Consider the following 16,950-nt stretch of genomic DNA (forward strand, 5'->3'; position numbering starts at 1 on the left):
CAAAATATTGAAATTAAAGTTCAAGAAAAGCTTGGCTGGTGTTAATTATTAGAAAAAGGGGTTAACAACCAAATAAATCTGAAATAATATCACTGCCAAACCAAGCTTACTTAATTCACAAAGGAATCACAGAACCCATGGGAGAAATTTCTCTTGTGCTTAGAACTCCTCTCCCCCCAAATAAATACGCAAACACACACACGCTTCACCAGGCTGCTATCTGTTCACTGTTTTACTCATTCGTCTGTCCATCTAAGAAATATTTACTGGACATTTACTATGTGCCAGACAGTGCCATATTATATTGAGATGAAAAACAGAAAAAATGGTCCCTTCCCTCATGGAACTTGGTCTAGGGGGTAATTAAGATGTAAATGCACAAATATTTAATTACAGACTATAATCAGCTGAAGGAACAGAGCAGGTTCTAGGAGGGGCTGACGGGAAACCTAACCTCGACTGGTGCTCTGGGGAAGCTTCAGGGAGGAAGAGATGAAGGAAGTTGGATCTGAAGAGTGAGAAGGACTTGGCCAGGGGGGGAGCAGTTCAGGCAAAGAGATCAGCATGGATGATGGCCTTGAGGTGGGAAATCAGATATATTTCAGAAACAAAAAGGAAAGCATGTCTGGGAAATGCTAACTAAGTGGGAGAATGGCTCTGGAAAAATGAGAGGCAGGCAGGGGCAAGATCAGAAAGGACCTTTTAGGATGTGCTGGAGATTCTGGATTTATTTGAAGTACAATGACCAGTCTTGGAGGTTTCATAAATGAGAGCATGCTTATTAGAGATGGCGTTGGGGCAGGGGGAGTCAAGAGGCAGAGAAGGGTGATCCAACTTTGGTTTTCAAAGCTCACACTGAATGGAAGGAATTGCAAACCATCCGGACACAACAAGAGCAGAAACTGAGAGAGGAAGCCCCTGCTGATACCCAGGCCAGAGGGGATGACAGTGTGGACTAGACGGTGGCACTGGAGACGGAGGGAAGTGGGTGGAATTGGGACATATTCTGAAGAGAGAATCAACAAGACCTGTTGACACTCTAGAGGCAGGAGAATGAAAAAGAAACAGCATTATGACTGACTTCCAGGTTTCTACCTGAGCAGGTGGATGGATGGATGGAGATATTCCCCCATTTACTGAGAAGGAGAGGGAGCAGTCTGTGGAGAGAGATTAACAGCTTAACTCTGGACATGCTAGATTTGGAATGTCTGTAAGACATACAAGCAAAATGTTAAGCAGGGAATTAGAGATATAAGTCTGAGACTCAGAAGAGAGGTTTGTCTAGAGATTAAGTTTGGGAGCCACAGGTGAACAGACGAGATTTAAAGCCATGGGAATACCCAGAATACAACCCCATCTCACTATCTCCCTGGTTACCAGCCTGGCCAAAGCCACTGTCATCTCTTGCCTGGATGATTGCAAGAGCCTCCTTACAGGAAACCTTGTCATTCTACGGGCCCAGAAGAGTGTTCGGGATGACCAAGGTGTTCAATAAACACTGAATGAACAAAGGAATAAATGGGTGGGATTCCTTGGGAGAAAACCGTAGAGTGAGAAGAGAGCTCCGGGGCTCTAGTATGTCCAGGAGTCACCCAACATTTAAAAGTTGTGTAGAAGAGGAAGAACAAAGGAAATGAGGAAGAGGAGCCAGAGAAATGAAGAAAACCAAACCAAGAGAAGGTACTATCATGAAAGCCAAGAAAAAAGCAGTATGCTAAGGAGGAAGTGATTCATTCTGTTAACTGAAGGGTTTTTTTAACAACTGTCAGAGCTTTTTTTTTTTTAATATTGGCACCTGAGCTAACATCTGTTGCCAATCTTCTTTTTTTTCCTTCTTCTTCTCCTCAAAGCACCCCCAGTATATAGTTGTATATTCTAGTTGTGAGTGCCTCTAGTTGCGGCATGTGGGACGCCGCCTCAGCGTGGCCTGATGAGTGGTGCTATGTCTGCTCCCAGGATCCCAACTGTTGAAACCCTAGGCCACCGAAGCGGAGTGCATGAACTTAACCACTCGGCCATGGGGCCAGCCCCTGAACTGAGTTTTAATACGATGAGAACTTCAAAGTATCCACTGATTTTGGCAATTCACTGGTGACTGGTGACAAGAGGCAAATAATGAAGCTTATGAACACATTCATCTATCCACACTCCCTTTTGAAGCCCCAGTGGATCTTTTTAAAAGGCACAAACCCACAAGGACAAAAAGAATTTCAGAAACTAAAAGGCAGGCAGACAAGAAGTTAACAGGACTATGCCTTATGGCTGTATAAGGGGCTCTAGCAACTAATTCAGCAAACCTAAGAAAGCTGATCCTAAGCTGGCAACGGGAAAAACAAAGAAACAATTCAGTTTGCCCTGCCGAGTCCCCCAAAGCTCAGGCGCTGGTGACCCCGCGTCTCTCTTTATTGGGAGGCAAATGTAAAAGTGAAAATAGAAGGGTTGTCTGCAAATTTAAAAAGTAGGTGGACCCCCAGTTCCCCTCCTCTACCTCAACAGAAGATTGGAAGATTCATCAATTCAATGAAAGGGTAAAAGAGAGACACTCTGGTATGGGGGATAGCAAAAACAGTTGAGGGTGCAGACACCATGCTGGAAATAGTGAAATCAAGTGAAAGTATATGTATTAAAATGTTGAGATCCTGTAGCTATCACAGCAAAACGCTGGTATCAGGAATTTATTTTCAAACAAACCCAATTATAGTTCCCCACCAATGGACCCACTTTAAAGGAAATTCTAAAAGAAAGGCTTTAGGCAGAAAGAAAATAATCCCAGATGGACAAACAGAGAGATAAGAAGGGGTGAAGGGCAGGGGAAGCAGCAAATACGTGGACAGATCTAATGGACAGCGACCTTACAGAACAACAGTAATCATATTTTATGGGCTTGGAAAACTAGAATGACAACATCCAACATGAAGGTCATGTAAGCTGGGGATGCTAAATGGCCTGTGTTATCTGGGAAGGGGTAAAGGTTTGAGAAACAGACTCTCCTTAGGAAAGGACGAATACTGTACCTTCCCAGGGAACTAGTTAACAGAATAGAAAAAAGACTAAAGAAATCTTAAACTAGAAAAAGACAAAAATTGAACTATACAATCAATCGAAGCGAAAGCAAGAAAGAGAGAAAAAGGAAGTAAAATAGGAAAGACAAACAGCTAAACGCAAGGCAAAGGCTGTCAATCCGGATTAAGAAAAACACCAACTCTATGCAGTTTAACAGAAACACCTGATGCGGAAAGGCTGAAAATAAAAGCGGTGGAAAAGTTATCCTACGTAAATACCAACCAAAAATGAGCTAGAGTAGCTATAATCATATTAGGCAAAAAGCATTTTTAGGGATAAAGAGGGTCACTGTATAATGATAACAGGCACATTTCTCAGGACCTATTACATACCTGTATCTAATAACATCGACTCCAAACATATAAAGGAAAATTTATATAACTGAAAGGAGAAACAGACAAATCTATAATCATAGGCTATTTTAAAACATTTCTCTCTGTAACTGGAAAACAAAAGTAGACAAAAATATGAGTAAAAATATAAAACTTTTACACACTTGACCTAGAGTACGTGTATAAAACACAGCACCCCACTACTGGAATTAGACGTGCTTTTCAAGCACACACAGAACATCTGCAAAAACTGACCACACACCAGGTCACAAGGCAAATCTTACTAAATTTCACAGGACAGAGAACATCAAGCATGTGCTCTCTAATCATAATGCATTTATGCTGGAAATCGACCTCCAAAAGATAACTAGAAAATGCCTATTTGTTTAGAAATTAAGAAACGTATTTCTAAATAATCCATGGCTCAAAAAGAAATCAGAAAACACTAAATGCATGGTAACAAAAATACATGACAAAATCCATGCGATGGAGCTATCAAAATACACGGAAAAAGTTGAAAATTAATAATCCTAAATAAATGGACAGATATACCATGTTCATAGGTTGGAAGACTCAGTATTGTTTAGATGTCAATTCTCACCAGATTGATTTTAGTCAATGCAATTTCAATGAATAATTCAATATATGGGCATTTTAAATTGTCTTTTTGGTGATTTCGTGTGTGTGCACAAGTGTGTGTATCTACATGTGTACATATAAGCACACAAGCATGAATGTGTTGAACTTGACAGATTGGTTCTAAAACTTTTATGCAAAAATACAGATGACCCAAAATAGCCATAACATTCTTAAATAAGAAGAGACAAGTTGGAAGGAATTACTCAACTGATATCAAGAAACATTACAAAGTAATAGTACTTAAGACTGTGGTATTGGTGCAGGGATAGACAAAGAGATGAGTGGAAAAGAAAACAGAGTCCAAATACAGACCCACATATAATGAATACCTGACTTATGATAAAGGTAGCACTATAGTGGGCAATTGCATGTTTTTTTCAATAAGTGGAAGGGACGATTGTGTGTCCATATGAAAATATAGAAATAGACCCCTAACTCACACCATAGACAAAAATCAACTCCAAATGAATTACGGACCTACATACATAAAAGGTGAAATCATAAAGTATTCAGAAGGTAATAAAGATTATCATCATGATCTGAAGGTAGGAAAATATTTAACAAGATACACACTCAAAAAACTAACCATAAAGGGAAAGTGATAAATTTGACTAAAAGTTAAGAACTTCTGTTGATCAGAAGAAATTTTAAAGAGAATGACAAGATAAGTCACAGAATGGGAGAAAAACATTTAGCAGCACACGTAGCTGACAAAGAGCTTCTATCTAGAACATACAAAGATCTATTACAAATAAATTATAAAGAGATAACCCAATGAAAAAATGGGCAAAATGTTTGGTCAAACACATTTTATGTATACACACACACACACACACAAGTAATCCAAATGGCAAATCAACATTTAGAAGATGCTTGGCCTCGTCAGCCATGCAGGCAGTAATAAATGGCATCTGTAGTCTTAACCACAGTGGAAGCATGAGGGAGGGAGGAGAGGAGGTGGTGTACAAGAGCTAAATCCTCATGTCATAACAAAGAAAATACAGAACATCAAAATTTGATACATTAAGAAACAGCAGCAAAGCATATTATTTAGATATACCAAAGCAACTATTAGAAGAAAGAGCTAAGAAAAGTGAATTGAAAAGCATGGAGGGTGAAGACAGAGATCTTGTTCTCCCATTCAACACCTTTAAGCATTTAAAATTTTGATGAATGAAAAATATAGGAAAGAAAAAAACATAAGAATGTGGAGGGTAAGGAGAGAAAAAGAGAGGTGAGGGGGCAAGGCCAGGGTAATTAGGTAATTCTTCAGAAAACTTGCCTGTGAGCAGGTGCAGAGAAACAGCATGAAGGAGCATGGTGTGGTTTCACTTTGTAATCTGTTATGCCCCTAGTTGCTCTGGCTACTTGGAAGGCCAAGTTTTAATTCATGGCTCAAATTAAAAATTAAATCCCTAGGCTATAATGTTTCTTCATTTCTGACCATTCAACCATTATTTTCTCTTTGCTTTGATATTTTAGTATGTATCTCATATCTATTATTAGATAAAATATAAAATTTCCTTTATGGTTAGTATTAATATTAATTATGCATATTTTATATGCCTTTAAAATATGGCAGGCCTTAATAAATAAAACTCCGAAGAATTACTGAATGTACATAACTCTAAACATGTAATATTTCCCTTTTCTTGACATTTAGAGGAGATTCTGGGATCTTGCAATGCTTCAATAATTATCTTTATAAAAACCAGTTATCTTTATAGATTATCCACATAAACTTTTTCAATTTATACTTCTGAATGACTTCTCTGTTATCCAAATATGTTACTGTGGTTTCTCCGTATGTGTTCTGTCCCCCTCAGCGACCCGTAAGGAGGCTGTTTAGGAAAGTGGCTGAGAATCAGGCACACACCAAGTTTAAATGCTGGGTCTGACTTTTAGGACAAGTCACTGAGACTCACTCAGTTTATTTCCTCATCTACAAAATGGGGGTGCTAGTGACAACAGTGTCTGCTTCACGGAGTTATTAGGATTAAACAAGGTAATGTATGTAAACACATAGTAAGGATTCAATAAATGTTTCCTGAAAGGAGAAGTGAAATGAACAAATGAATATGTGGCGAGGAGGATGCTAAAGTCAAGACTTAGTAAGCACGAGTCACACACAATGTATCTGCGGAGCTATCACGTACTGTGTGCAACAGTCTTGTAATTTTTTGGTCTTTGCTAGAAGCCAAAGACTAATGACAAAAACCTTTTTTCACTAAAAGGTCAACTGAGGGAATATAAAAGTAAAACTGTGGGTGAATTTCATCTTTCACAATAAATCATCTTTTTCATCAGGAAATGCAAGATCTGCAATTGCACCTAAATGTTCTTTTACTGCATTCCTGTGATGGAAATCTTTCTTTTCTCCTTTTTCCTTTTTTGGGGCTAAAAAATTTCAAAACTCTACTCACAACAAGCACAGCCTGCAGTGCCTGATTAGGATGTGGCACAGTGAACCGAGCCGTCTTCACCTGGAAGAGGAGTCCCCTGAGGCTGTGCATTTGTCTTTCCCTGACTGAGCCTGTGAGCTACTGTGCTCTTAAAAATAAGAGACTCTCTTCTATTGCTAATCAGACAAATGACAGTATCTTGAGCACAAATAATAAGCATTTCTCAATCTATTTACTTTGAAACACATGATTTTCATCAGCTCCTTTTCTCTTCTTGACAGAAACCACGGTGAGGGGAATTTCATTTTCAAAACGCCCTCGTCCTGTCTCCTCGGTCCTAGGCTGGGCTCCTCACTGTGTGCCACGGGGTTACGCTCCCCAAGTCCTTCCTCACACCCCTCACACACGCAATTACCTTAAGGCCATGCAGCGGCCAGGGCCAGGGACTGGGCTGAGTTCGGCTCTCACCAGGGAAGTTCTTGAAATTAAACGGACTCTCTCTCAAACCTCAACAGGCTGTATCCAACCCCCGGTTACTGTCACTCTACTAAGATCGTATCCTACAGGGCAACTACTGGGTGAAATGCTAAGAAATAAGTAAGTTCCCTGCCGAATACCCTCCAGCAAGGGTGGTCAACTCAGGTAAGGGCCAGAACCAGAGCCCGCAGCTTTGGTAACAGAGGGTCGCAGGACAGAACACGTCAAAAACGAGAATTTGGTGCCACTGAAATGTTTCTCCCTACTCCTGGGGGCTCAGAGTGCTCCCCATGCTTCTATATCACTAAACAATTGTTAAAAATGGTTCTTCCTGAGGACTGGATACTTAAAATCTTTATAGCAAGAAACTGCCAAATTTCTCAAATTTACTCCAAGGAACACACAGTTTGGAAAGGTGACATTAGTGAGGTGCAGCACACACAGGGGCCATGGATGAGCTTTCTCTGCCCCAGTTTTAAAGCACGTTTTAGTAGAAAGCTGGTTTAGAGTTCAAAGTGGTGCGAGAAACGCACGATGTGGCGGTGCTGCAGGTGCGGTCCTGTTCACCTCGAAAGCCTGAGCTCACTACACTGCATAGGCTGCAGGAGTGACGGTCCTGCACCCTAACCTTGAGAGAGCGTTCGTAGCTTCAAGCAAACAAGAAAGCCAGCCAGTTAGGGAAGGATCACCAGGAAAGGGACTTGTTATGCTAAGGCCCCAGCTGTGAACTAATGCTCAGTGATTCACATGTAAGGATACAGGGGTTGCTGTCATCAATGCTGCAGCTGTCCAGGATCAATGGAATGCCATCCAGCTCATTTACCTAGAGAGAATGGAGAAGACAAATTTATACACTGAAAACAGCTACTACAAATGATTCATCAGATATTACAGATGCTTCATTTCTCCTTTTTTATTTCCGTACTCACTGCTATAACACTGTTTGTGCAACTATCTGGAACACATCGACTCAGAAATATTTTGAAACAGTCATATAAACAAAAAGAGATATATTACTTTTCTTTTCACCCTTCCTCAAAAATGTTGGGGCAACTGGGTAGCCATATAAAAAAGGGTGAAAATGGATCTCTTCCTAACACTGTTCACCAGGATAAAGTCCAAGTGGATCTGAGTCTAATATAGTTCACTAGTACTAGTAAGTGAATTCTCTTTCTAAGCTAGGAGTAGAAAAAGCTTTTCTATGATTCAAAATCCAGAAGCAACAGGGAAAAGGTTCTAAATTTTCACATTTTTTAAAAAGGTAAATGAAAACTGGAAAAATTACTTGTAAGCTATCACAGGCAACGGGTTAATATTTTAATATATAAAGAACTTGTAAAAATTGAGAAAAGACCAACAATCCAGTAGAAAAATGAATGAAATACATGAACAGAAATGGCATAGAAAAAAAAGAAGTACAGATGGACCATAGAGATATCAGAATATGCTCAATCTTGATCACGATAAAAGAAAGGCAAATTAGTATTACACTGAGATACCATCTCTCACCTCTCCGAATGGCAAATAACCAAGTTTGACAACATATGCAGGCAGTGCCCTCACACACTGCTAGTGAATGGTAGATGGAAAACCCCTAGGGAGGGGAACTGGGCAGTATGTAGCAAAATCACGTGTCACTTACTCTTTGACCAAGTAATCCCGTTTCTAGGACTGTAGATCAAAAATACACTGTCACACGAAACGGTGTTTGCACAAGGTTATTCATTGCAGGACAGTTTATATTTTTATAAACGTTTTTATGGAGATATAATTCACTTACCGTAAAACCTTTTTAAAGTATACAATTCAGTGGATTTTAGTATGTTCACAAAGTTGTGAAACAATTCTCATTTCTTCTCTCCAGCCCTCAGCAACTTCTAATCTACTTTACCTATCTACGGATTTGCCTATTCTGGACATTTCATATAAATGGATCATTCAATATGTGGCCTTTTGTGACTGGCTTCTTTCACTGACCATGTTTTCAAAGTTCATCCATGTTTAAACGTGTCACTACTTCATTCCTTTTTATGGCTGAACAATATTCTGTTGTCTGGACAGACCACATTTTATCCATCGATTCATCCGCTGATAGACATTTGAGCTGTTTTAACCTTTTGGCTGTAAGGACAATGCTGTTACAACCATTTGTATACATGTTTTTGAATGGATCTATGTATTCCATTCTCTTGGCCTTACACCTAGAAGCGGAACTGCTTGGTCATATGGTAACTCTGTATTTAACATTTTAAAGAACTGCCAGACTGTTTTTCAAAGTGGCTGCACCATTTTACATTCCACCAGCAATGTATGAGGGTTCCAATTTCTCTACATTCTTGTCACCACTTATTATTGTCTTTTATTTTAGCCATCCTAGTGAGTGTGAAATGGTATGTCATTGCGGTTTTGATTTGCATTTCTCTTATGACTAAAGATGTTGAGTGCAGTATGATTTATAACAACAGAGATCCTGGAAACAACTCAAATGTCCACCAACACAGGCTAGTCAAATAAACTATGGCACAAATACAAAAGACTTCTATGTAGCTGTGAAAATGAATGGAGAAGCTTGCTCGTGTATTGCTGTGGAGGGACATCAGGATGTAATGTTAAGTGAAAAACACAAAGCACAGACCAGGCTGATATGTGAACATTTTGTGTAATAAAGGGGGACAAATATATTTTTTTCTTATATTTCAAAAACAAATGAAAGGTTAAATAAAAAACTAATGGTTCTATAGGGCAAAGAAGAGAATGAGGCAGAAGAGACAGGAACGGAGGCCAGAGATCTGTGAATGTACCTGGTTGTATTCTGACTTTGGAATCCTGCATATATTTTACATAATTTTTAAAAATTAAATTTATACCAGATGCCAACTAGGCTTACTGCAGTGATTATTTCACAATACATATATAAGTATCAAGTTGTCATGTTGTACTCCTGAAACTAACATAATGTTCTATGTCAGTTATATCTCAATAAAAATTAAATTTATAAAGTTATAAAAACAGAACCAAATTAATCTGATGACATGTAAAACAAAGAAAAAATATTTCACAGAATTAAAACAGTATTTTGACTTTACATCCCTAGTGAGATGTATCCTAAGCTCACAGACAACTGCACAGAAATCTTAAAACTGCATTCAGTTGTCTCAGCATAATGATATTGGTATTGTTATTTTGAACTTTTATATATTTTATATATTTAGTTTAAAATAAACGGGAATTGGGGTTGGCCCCGTGGCTGAGTGGTTAAGTTCGCGTGCTCCGCTGCAGGCGGCCCAGTGTTTTGTTGGTTCAAATCCTGGGTGCGGACATGACACTGCTCATCTAAACCATGCTGAAGCAGCATCCCACATGCCACAACTAGAAGGACCCACAAAGAAGAATATACAGCTATGCACTGGGGGGTTTTGGGGAGAAAAAGGAAAAAAAGGAAAAAAAATCTTAAAAAAAAATAAATTAATTTAAAAAAATAAAATAAACGGGAATTAATGTCATTAGGAACCAAGATTTTCAGCATAAAAAAGTATCATATCAAAGAAGTTAATTTTACATTTAAATTAGAAATATTAGCATGAATTCATGATATATTTTTCTTTTCCTAAAAAATACTTATTTCCTAGCTGTTTACTGAAAAGGCCTAGAAGCAAAGAGAAGCCAGTAGCAACGAGCATTCCCAGCACAAGATGAACTCTTCTAAATACCATATCCCACTGAAAGAAAGCAGACCTCCCTGTGACCGGGACGCACAGAGTTGCTGAAGAATCACTGTTACTGAGCATTCTCTTTCACAAAGGCAGGGAAGAAGAGAATAAATCTAATTTCTATAATTTTTTCTAGGCATTGGAGGTAGGGTGGGAAAGGAACTACTATTTAATAGACATCTGGCATTTATTAGACAATGATAGAGAATTTAATGATTTCATTTAGTTCTGACGATGCCAGGGTAAGTATTCTTGGCTCCCTTTTACAGATAAGGGAAGTAAGGCTCACAAATTACGTACCCTCCCTGCGGTCAGTCACTACCGCCTAAGTGCTACCACAGTGAGGGCTGGAGACCACTGTCAGTCAGTGAGAGGGACAAGTGAGCAACTGTGCTAGCAGTTTAACACAGTTATGCTATGTCTACTGAATCTTACACTAAATTTTAGGCTTGAATCTTCTATGTCTTTTTAACAAATTTATTTTTCTAGTAACTTATTCGTATTTTATAAACATATTGGTTTAGGATGGCTTGGGGGGAAGATAATTGGTTCTTCAGCACAGATAGTTTGAGAAGCATTGGCATGGAGGGTTGGACCTGTAAGGGATCACGTGTTTGAGAATCACAGAGGGAAATTTTAAGGCTAAATTGGTAGTGGCCCCACCTGAGTCTGTACTCAGCTTCCTAATGCAACCCTCACAGCCCACTCGCTTCCAATAAGCTGCCATGCATCCATCAGCAGGACAGGTCTCCAACAGTCTCCAGAGGGGAAAGGAGAGCTGCTGCCACAGGCACTTACCCTGGGCTGAAGAGGAGAGATCCAGAAAAGGCGCAAGGGCCTAGGGACTGGCATAGAGAGGAAGGAACGTCAACTGATCTTCACCAGCTCTTTGCCAATATATAATTGAGACTCTTCTGGAACACGGGTGTGTCTCCATGCCAGAATGAGCTTGGAGTCCCCTTCACGGTTTGGTTTAGCCAGAGGATATAGCCTAGGCCTCACAGGGAGAGCCTCCCTGAAGAAGTGACATTTAGCTGGAGATGAGAAGAATGAATGGGAATTAAATGGACAAATAAAGGTGACTATATACATTCTTTTCGGCAGGGGGAAGAGCATGTGTAGAAGCAGGGAGATCAGAAGGAACATGGAGTGGTCAAGGAACTGGGAGGCATCAGGATGCAGTGATTAAGAGCGAGGACTGCAGAGCCAGCATGCTGGGGTCAAAGTTCTACAGCACTTCTGAGTTGCATGGCTTTGGGCAAGTCACTTAACCTCTAAGACTTAGTCTGCTCACCTGTGAAATGGAGATGAGTGGGCCTACTTCAAAGGGTGACTGTGAGAATGGAATAGACTGCTCCGTATGGCCAGTACAGAGTGAACGCTCAATAAAGGGCAGTGGGAGTGACGGCAATAGTTGGTAACATAAGTGCCGTAACTGGAGGAAGTTCAGTGGGCTAGAGCAAGGAGTTAAGCTCCTGAAAGCACAAGGAAACAGGAGGGTAACTTCCGCATGGACGAGTTTACAATTCTGCTCTGAATTAGGCAAAGTCATAAATTTATTTTCAAAAACAATTTTTTTGGGTGAGAAATAAAACTAGTCAGGATCTATTATGCAATACAAGAAAAATATCTCATTTTTCCTGAGGGGAAAGGCAAAATTCTCAGATATGCTAAATGGGTAAGATTTTCTTTGAAATAAATGAAACCACACACTAAAAACTGAAATTTAAGCAGGAAATAAGGGTGAATTAAAGAGTTCTTGAAAATCATGGTTACACTAGAGTCATGGCCAAATTGAAGGTGTGCTTTCCTAGATAAATATTTTTCATTCACACTGTTGCATTACAAAATGATACAAGATAAATTCTTATAGGAATTCATTAAACGTTTATACACAAATGATCTATTCTAGACAAGGATGAGAGTGGCCTTATGACAAATACATAATTTTACACTTAAGAATGAACACAGGGTAAGGGCACTAGGAAAAGAATATGTGGATGCAACACCTCTAAGGGGAGTGACTGACAATACAAGTCCGTTTTTACCAAGCTCGAGTTTACTACTGCATACATGGGCCGATCTGACGTCTGGGGGAAGGAGGGAACAGCTAGCAAATTAACAAGTTTTCCTCTGTTCAGACTTCATAAAAAAAGAAAGCTGTTTTTTTACCTAACATGTTGGGAATTGATTCTAGACCCATAAAAAATGAGTCACAAGTTGTAGTTCACATCAAGGAGCCAAGCTCAGTCAACACTTTCGTGAGGTAACACATCTTAACAAGACAATGAGTCTGGCTTAAACAAACTAACATTTACCTTCTGGAAATAAAGTGTAAAGAGAAGGACAACTAATTGATTTGCTAACTATTCTCTCCCACCTTAGCCAATAATCTTAAAGAATGTACTTTGCAAAGTGTGCAGGCCCAACCCTAATACTATCTAAGCTCCTTTGGGAAATTATATTAGGTTGACAGACAACAGAGCCTCAATTATTCTGGCTGCTCTCACACTGAATGGTAAATACAAAAATCCAAAAACCTGAAGAAACGCAAGAGCACAATACTAACACAGGGCTGAATCTCCCATTTAAATATAGAGAGAATCAGGCCCAACTGACACTTGGTAAAAACGTGTTCATAACAGAGCTCCTTGAAGCAAACTCACACACACACAAACAAAAAGATCACCAGAGTCCTCATGCTCAGGTGAATCAATGGCCAACGTGGCCGTGGCAATGCTCAAGCAAGGTTTCCATCCAGGGATGAAGCCATCTGCAGACGTGCTGACAGACAACTCAGAAGGCTCAAAGCCTAGAGGCGGACGCTGGATGAAATGGACCACTTTGCAGGAGATGTGGAAACACTCGCCCATGGGTTGAGGCTCAATTACCATCCCAACCACTCAGAGGGAAGAGGGATACTCTTGGAGCCAGACAGACCTACAAGAGAATTCCAGCTCAGCCTCTTTAGCTGTGTAACCCTGAGGAGGTTTTTGAGCTTCATGAAGTCTAGATTTTCTTATGTGTAGCTAGAGGGTCATAGCCACCTCAGAGGGCTATAGTGAAGATCACATGAGAAAGCATTCAGCACAGCACCCAGCAAGTAATAAGGACATAAGAAATGGCAGCTACTTGTACTATCATTTTCACTTCCAAGATTCTAAGGGTTTCCTTTACCACCCACTCCTGAAAAGTGCTGGACACAGTAATCCTTCACCAGTCACAAGCTGTTCTTCAGAAAGTTCCAATATATAAAGACTTACTTCTACAATCACTGGAAACTTGTAGATGTGGGTTATTCTAAGTTAGTACCATGTTTTTCTTGACTGTCTCATGAGCTGAGTGCACCCTTGGGTTACTAATTTTCATCTGTGCTCCTCTGCTGGCTTTTGCCTCACATAATCAATTCTGTCTCACAAAAATATAATATCATTTATCTCTATGTTGCATTTATTTCCACAGTGTTTGTGCAGCTTGATACTGGGCATTTCGTGACTGAGCTGCTGCTTCTGTCCCCAATGCCAGAGGAACAACTAACAGTGTTACTCAAGAAGCAACAATAAAGCACGTGGCCTGTGTTTTGCAGACAATCTCTCTAGGCCAGGCGTTCACCACCTCGGCTCTACATCAGAATCACTTGGGGAGGTTTCAAAAGGCACCAATGCTGAGGTCCCAACCCCAGAAAACATAAATCAGAATCTCTGGGAGCAAGGCTGGGCATCAGTGTCTTAGACCAATTCTTTAGGTGGTTCCAATATGCAGCTGAGTTGAGAACTCCTGACCTACACAAAGTCCAAGAGTACCCACTGAGCCAAAGTTTTCGAGAACTGCCCCAAACCCTAAAAGAAACTCGTAAAATAACACACTGCCTTCACATTTCCCCACTCTGGCACTTGTTTTCTTTAGCTCTAAAACGAACTTTGTTGAGATATAATTTACATGCAGTAGACAGCAACTACACCTGTGTAACCACAGACAAATCAAGATACAGAACACTCCCCTCCCCCCAGAGTTCCCTGTGCACCTGTGCAATCACTACTGCTCACCCTCCAGCCTTACTCAACCACTGATCTGCTTTCTGTATTTTGTCTGTTCTATAACATAACACAAATGAGACCATATTAAAAGAAGCCTTTTTTAATGATTTTGAGATTCATTCATGTTGTTACATGTATCAGCAGTTTGTTTCCTTTTCTTTCTGATTTTGAACACCATCATGCACTGCACAATGACGTTTCCGTCAGTGACGGACCACATATTCGATGGTGGTCCCAGAGGCTTAGTACCGTATAGTCTAGGTGTGAGCAGGCTGTACCATCCAGGTTTGTGTAAGTTCACTCCACGATGTTCACACAACAACGAAATTGCCTGACGACACATTTCTCAGAACGTGTTGCCATCGTTAAGCGACGCATGACTGCACACCACCATTTATTTATCCATTTGCATGATGATGGACATTCCAGCTGTTTCCAGTTTTATCTATAAAGAATAGAGGTGCTATGGACATTTGTGGTCATGTCCTTTTGTGGACACAAATTTTCACTTCTCTTGGATTGATACCTGAGAGTGAAACTGCTGGGTCATGTGTTAAGTGTATATTCAACTTTGTAAGAACAACCAAACTATTTTCCAATGTGATTGCACCATTTTACATTCCCTCCAACAATGTAACTGAGTTACCCCCAGATCCTTATCAAAACTTCGTATTGTCAAAGTTATTAGGTGGCATCAGACTGTGATTTTTATTTGCATTTCCCTGATGACTCATGATGTGGAACATCTTTTCAGGTGCTTATGGGCCATTCTTCTATCTTCTTCTATGAAATGTTCTTCAATTATTTTGCCCATTTTATTTATTGGGTTGTTCTGCCTTACTGAGCAGTAAGAGTTCTTCACATAATTTGTTTATGAGTGAGCCCTATGCCAGATATATGTATTGCATATATTTTCTCCTAGTCTGTGGCTTGCCTTTTCATTTTCTTAATAGTGTGTTTCAAAGAGTAAAACTTCTTAATTTAGATGAAGAACAATTTACCAATGTTTTTTCACGATTAGTGCTTCCTGTGTCCTAAGAAATCATGGCTTACCCCAACATATCCACTATGTTTTCTTCTTTTGAGTTTTATAGTTCTAGCTTTTATGTCTCCATTTTAAATCAACTTTTGAGTTTAGTCTAAGATAAGGGTGAGGTTCTCCTTTTTTCCTCATAAGGATATACAATTGTTCCAGTACCATTTGTTGAAAAGACTACCCTTTCCCCACTCAGTTTACTTCTGGACTCTCTATTCTGTTCCACGGGTACATACATGTGTGTTTATGCCAATACCAAACTGTCTTAATTAGCCTTACAGTAAGTCACAAAATAAGAAGTATAATGCTCCAACTTTGTTTTTTTTTTTTTCAAAATTGCTTTGGAGATCGTCTTAGTTTGCTAGGGCTGCTATAACACAGTACCACAAACTGAGTGGCTTAAACAACAAAATCTATTTTCTCACACTTCTGGAGGCTAGAAGACTCAGATCAAGATCTTGGCAGGATTGGTTCCTTCTGAGGGCTGTGAAAAAGAATCTGTTCCACGCCTCTCTCTGAACTGTGGTGGTTTGCTGACAATCTTTGGTGTTCCTTAGCCTGCAGATCTCTGCCTTCATCTTCACGTGGCATTCCTCCTGTGTGCAAATCTCCCTTTTTCATAAGGACACCAGTCATATCGGATTGGGGCCCACCCTGTTCCAGCAGGACTTCATCTTAACTAATACATCTGCAGCAACCCTATTTCCAAATGCGGTCACATTCCAAGGTACTAGAGGTTAGCACTTCAACACATGAATTTTGGGGTAACACAAATCCCGAGACAGCTATTCTAAGTCTGTCATATTTCCATATAAAGTTTAAAACCAGCTTGACAAATTTTACAAAAAAGCCTCCTGAATTTTTGACTGGTATAGCACTTACTCCATAGATCAACTTGGGGAGAACAGATATCTTAACAATATTGAGTTGTCCGTTAAGTGAATATGGTAGACTTTGTTTAACTTCTCCTAGCAAGGTATTCAGAATATAGGTCTACCCATCTTTTGTTAAAATTTATTCCTAAATATTTCAGGTTTTATGAAGTTATTGTAGGTAGTATTAAAATTCTTTCTCTAATTACTCTTTACTAGTTTTAGATAATATAATTAAATTGTGTATGTGTGTATACATATCTCTCTCTCTCTCTCTGGTGACCATTCAAAATTCACTTATCACAATAACTTTCTTGTAAATACCTTAACACACATGATCTTCTCATTTATGTTTTACTTCTTCCTTTCAATATGTATGTCT

General features: G+C 39.6%; 1 protein-coding gene across 2 annotated transcripts in view; it reads right to left on the minus strand.

Moving 5' to 3' along the window:
• The window catches only part of ATXN10 (ataxin 10), a 190,076-nt gene that overhangs the window by 25,424 nt on the left and 147,702 nt on the right, over window positions 1–16,950 (minus strand). For both annotated transcript variants that reach the window (XR_011502527.1, XM_044777897.2), the window contains exon 10: window positions 7,673–7,736. Coding sequence is in view for 1 of the 2 variants with exons in the window: in XM_044777897.2 (XP_044633832.2) it covers window positions 7,673–7,736 (64 nt within the window). In the remaining variant the exon portion in view is untranslated. The remainder of the gene's footprint in view (window positions 1–7,672; window positions 7,737–16,950) is intronic.

The sequence above is a fragment of the Equus asinus genome, chromosome 4 (genome assembly GCF_041296235.1).
Source record: "Equus asinus isolate D_3611 breed Donkey chromosome 4, EquAss-T2T_v2, whole genome shotgun sequence".
NCBI lineage: Eukaryota > Metazoa > Chordata > Mammalia > Perissodactyla > Equidae > Equus > Equus asinus.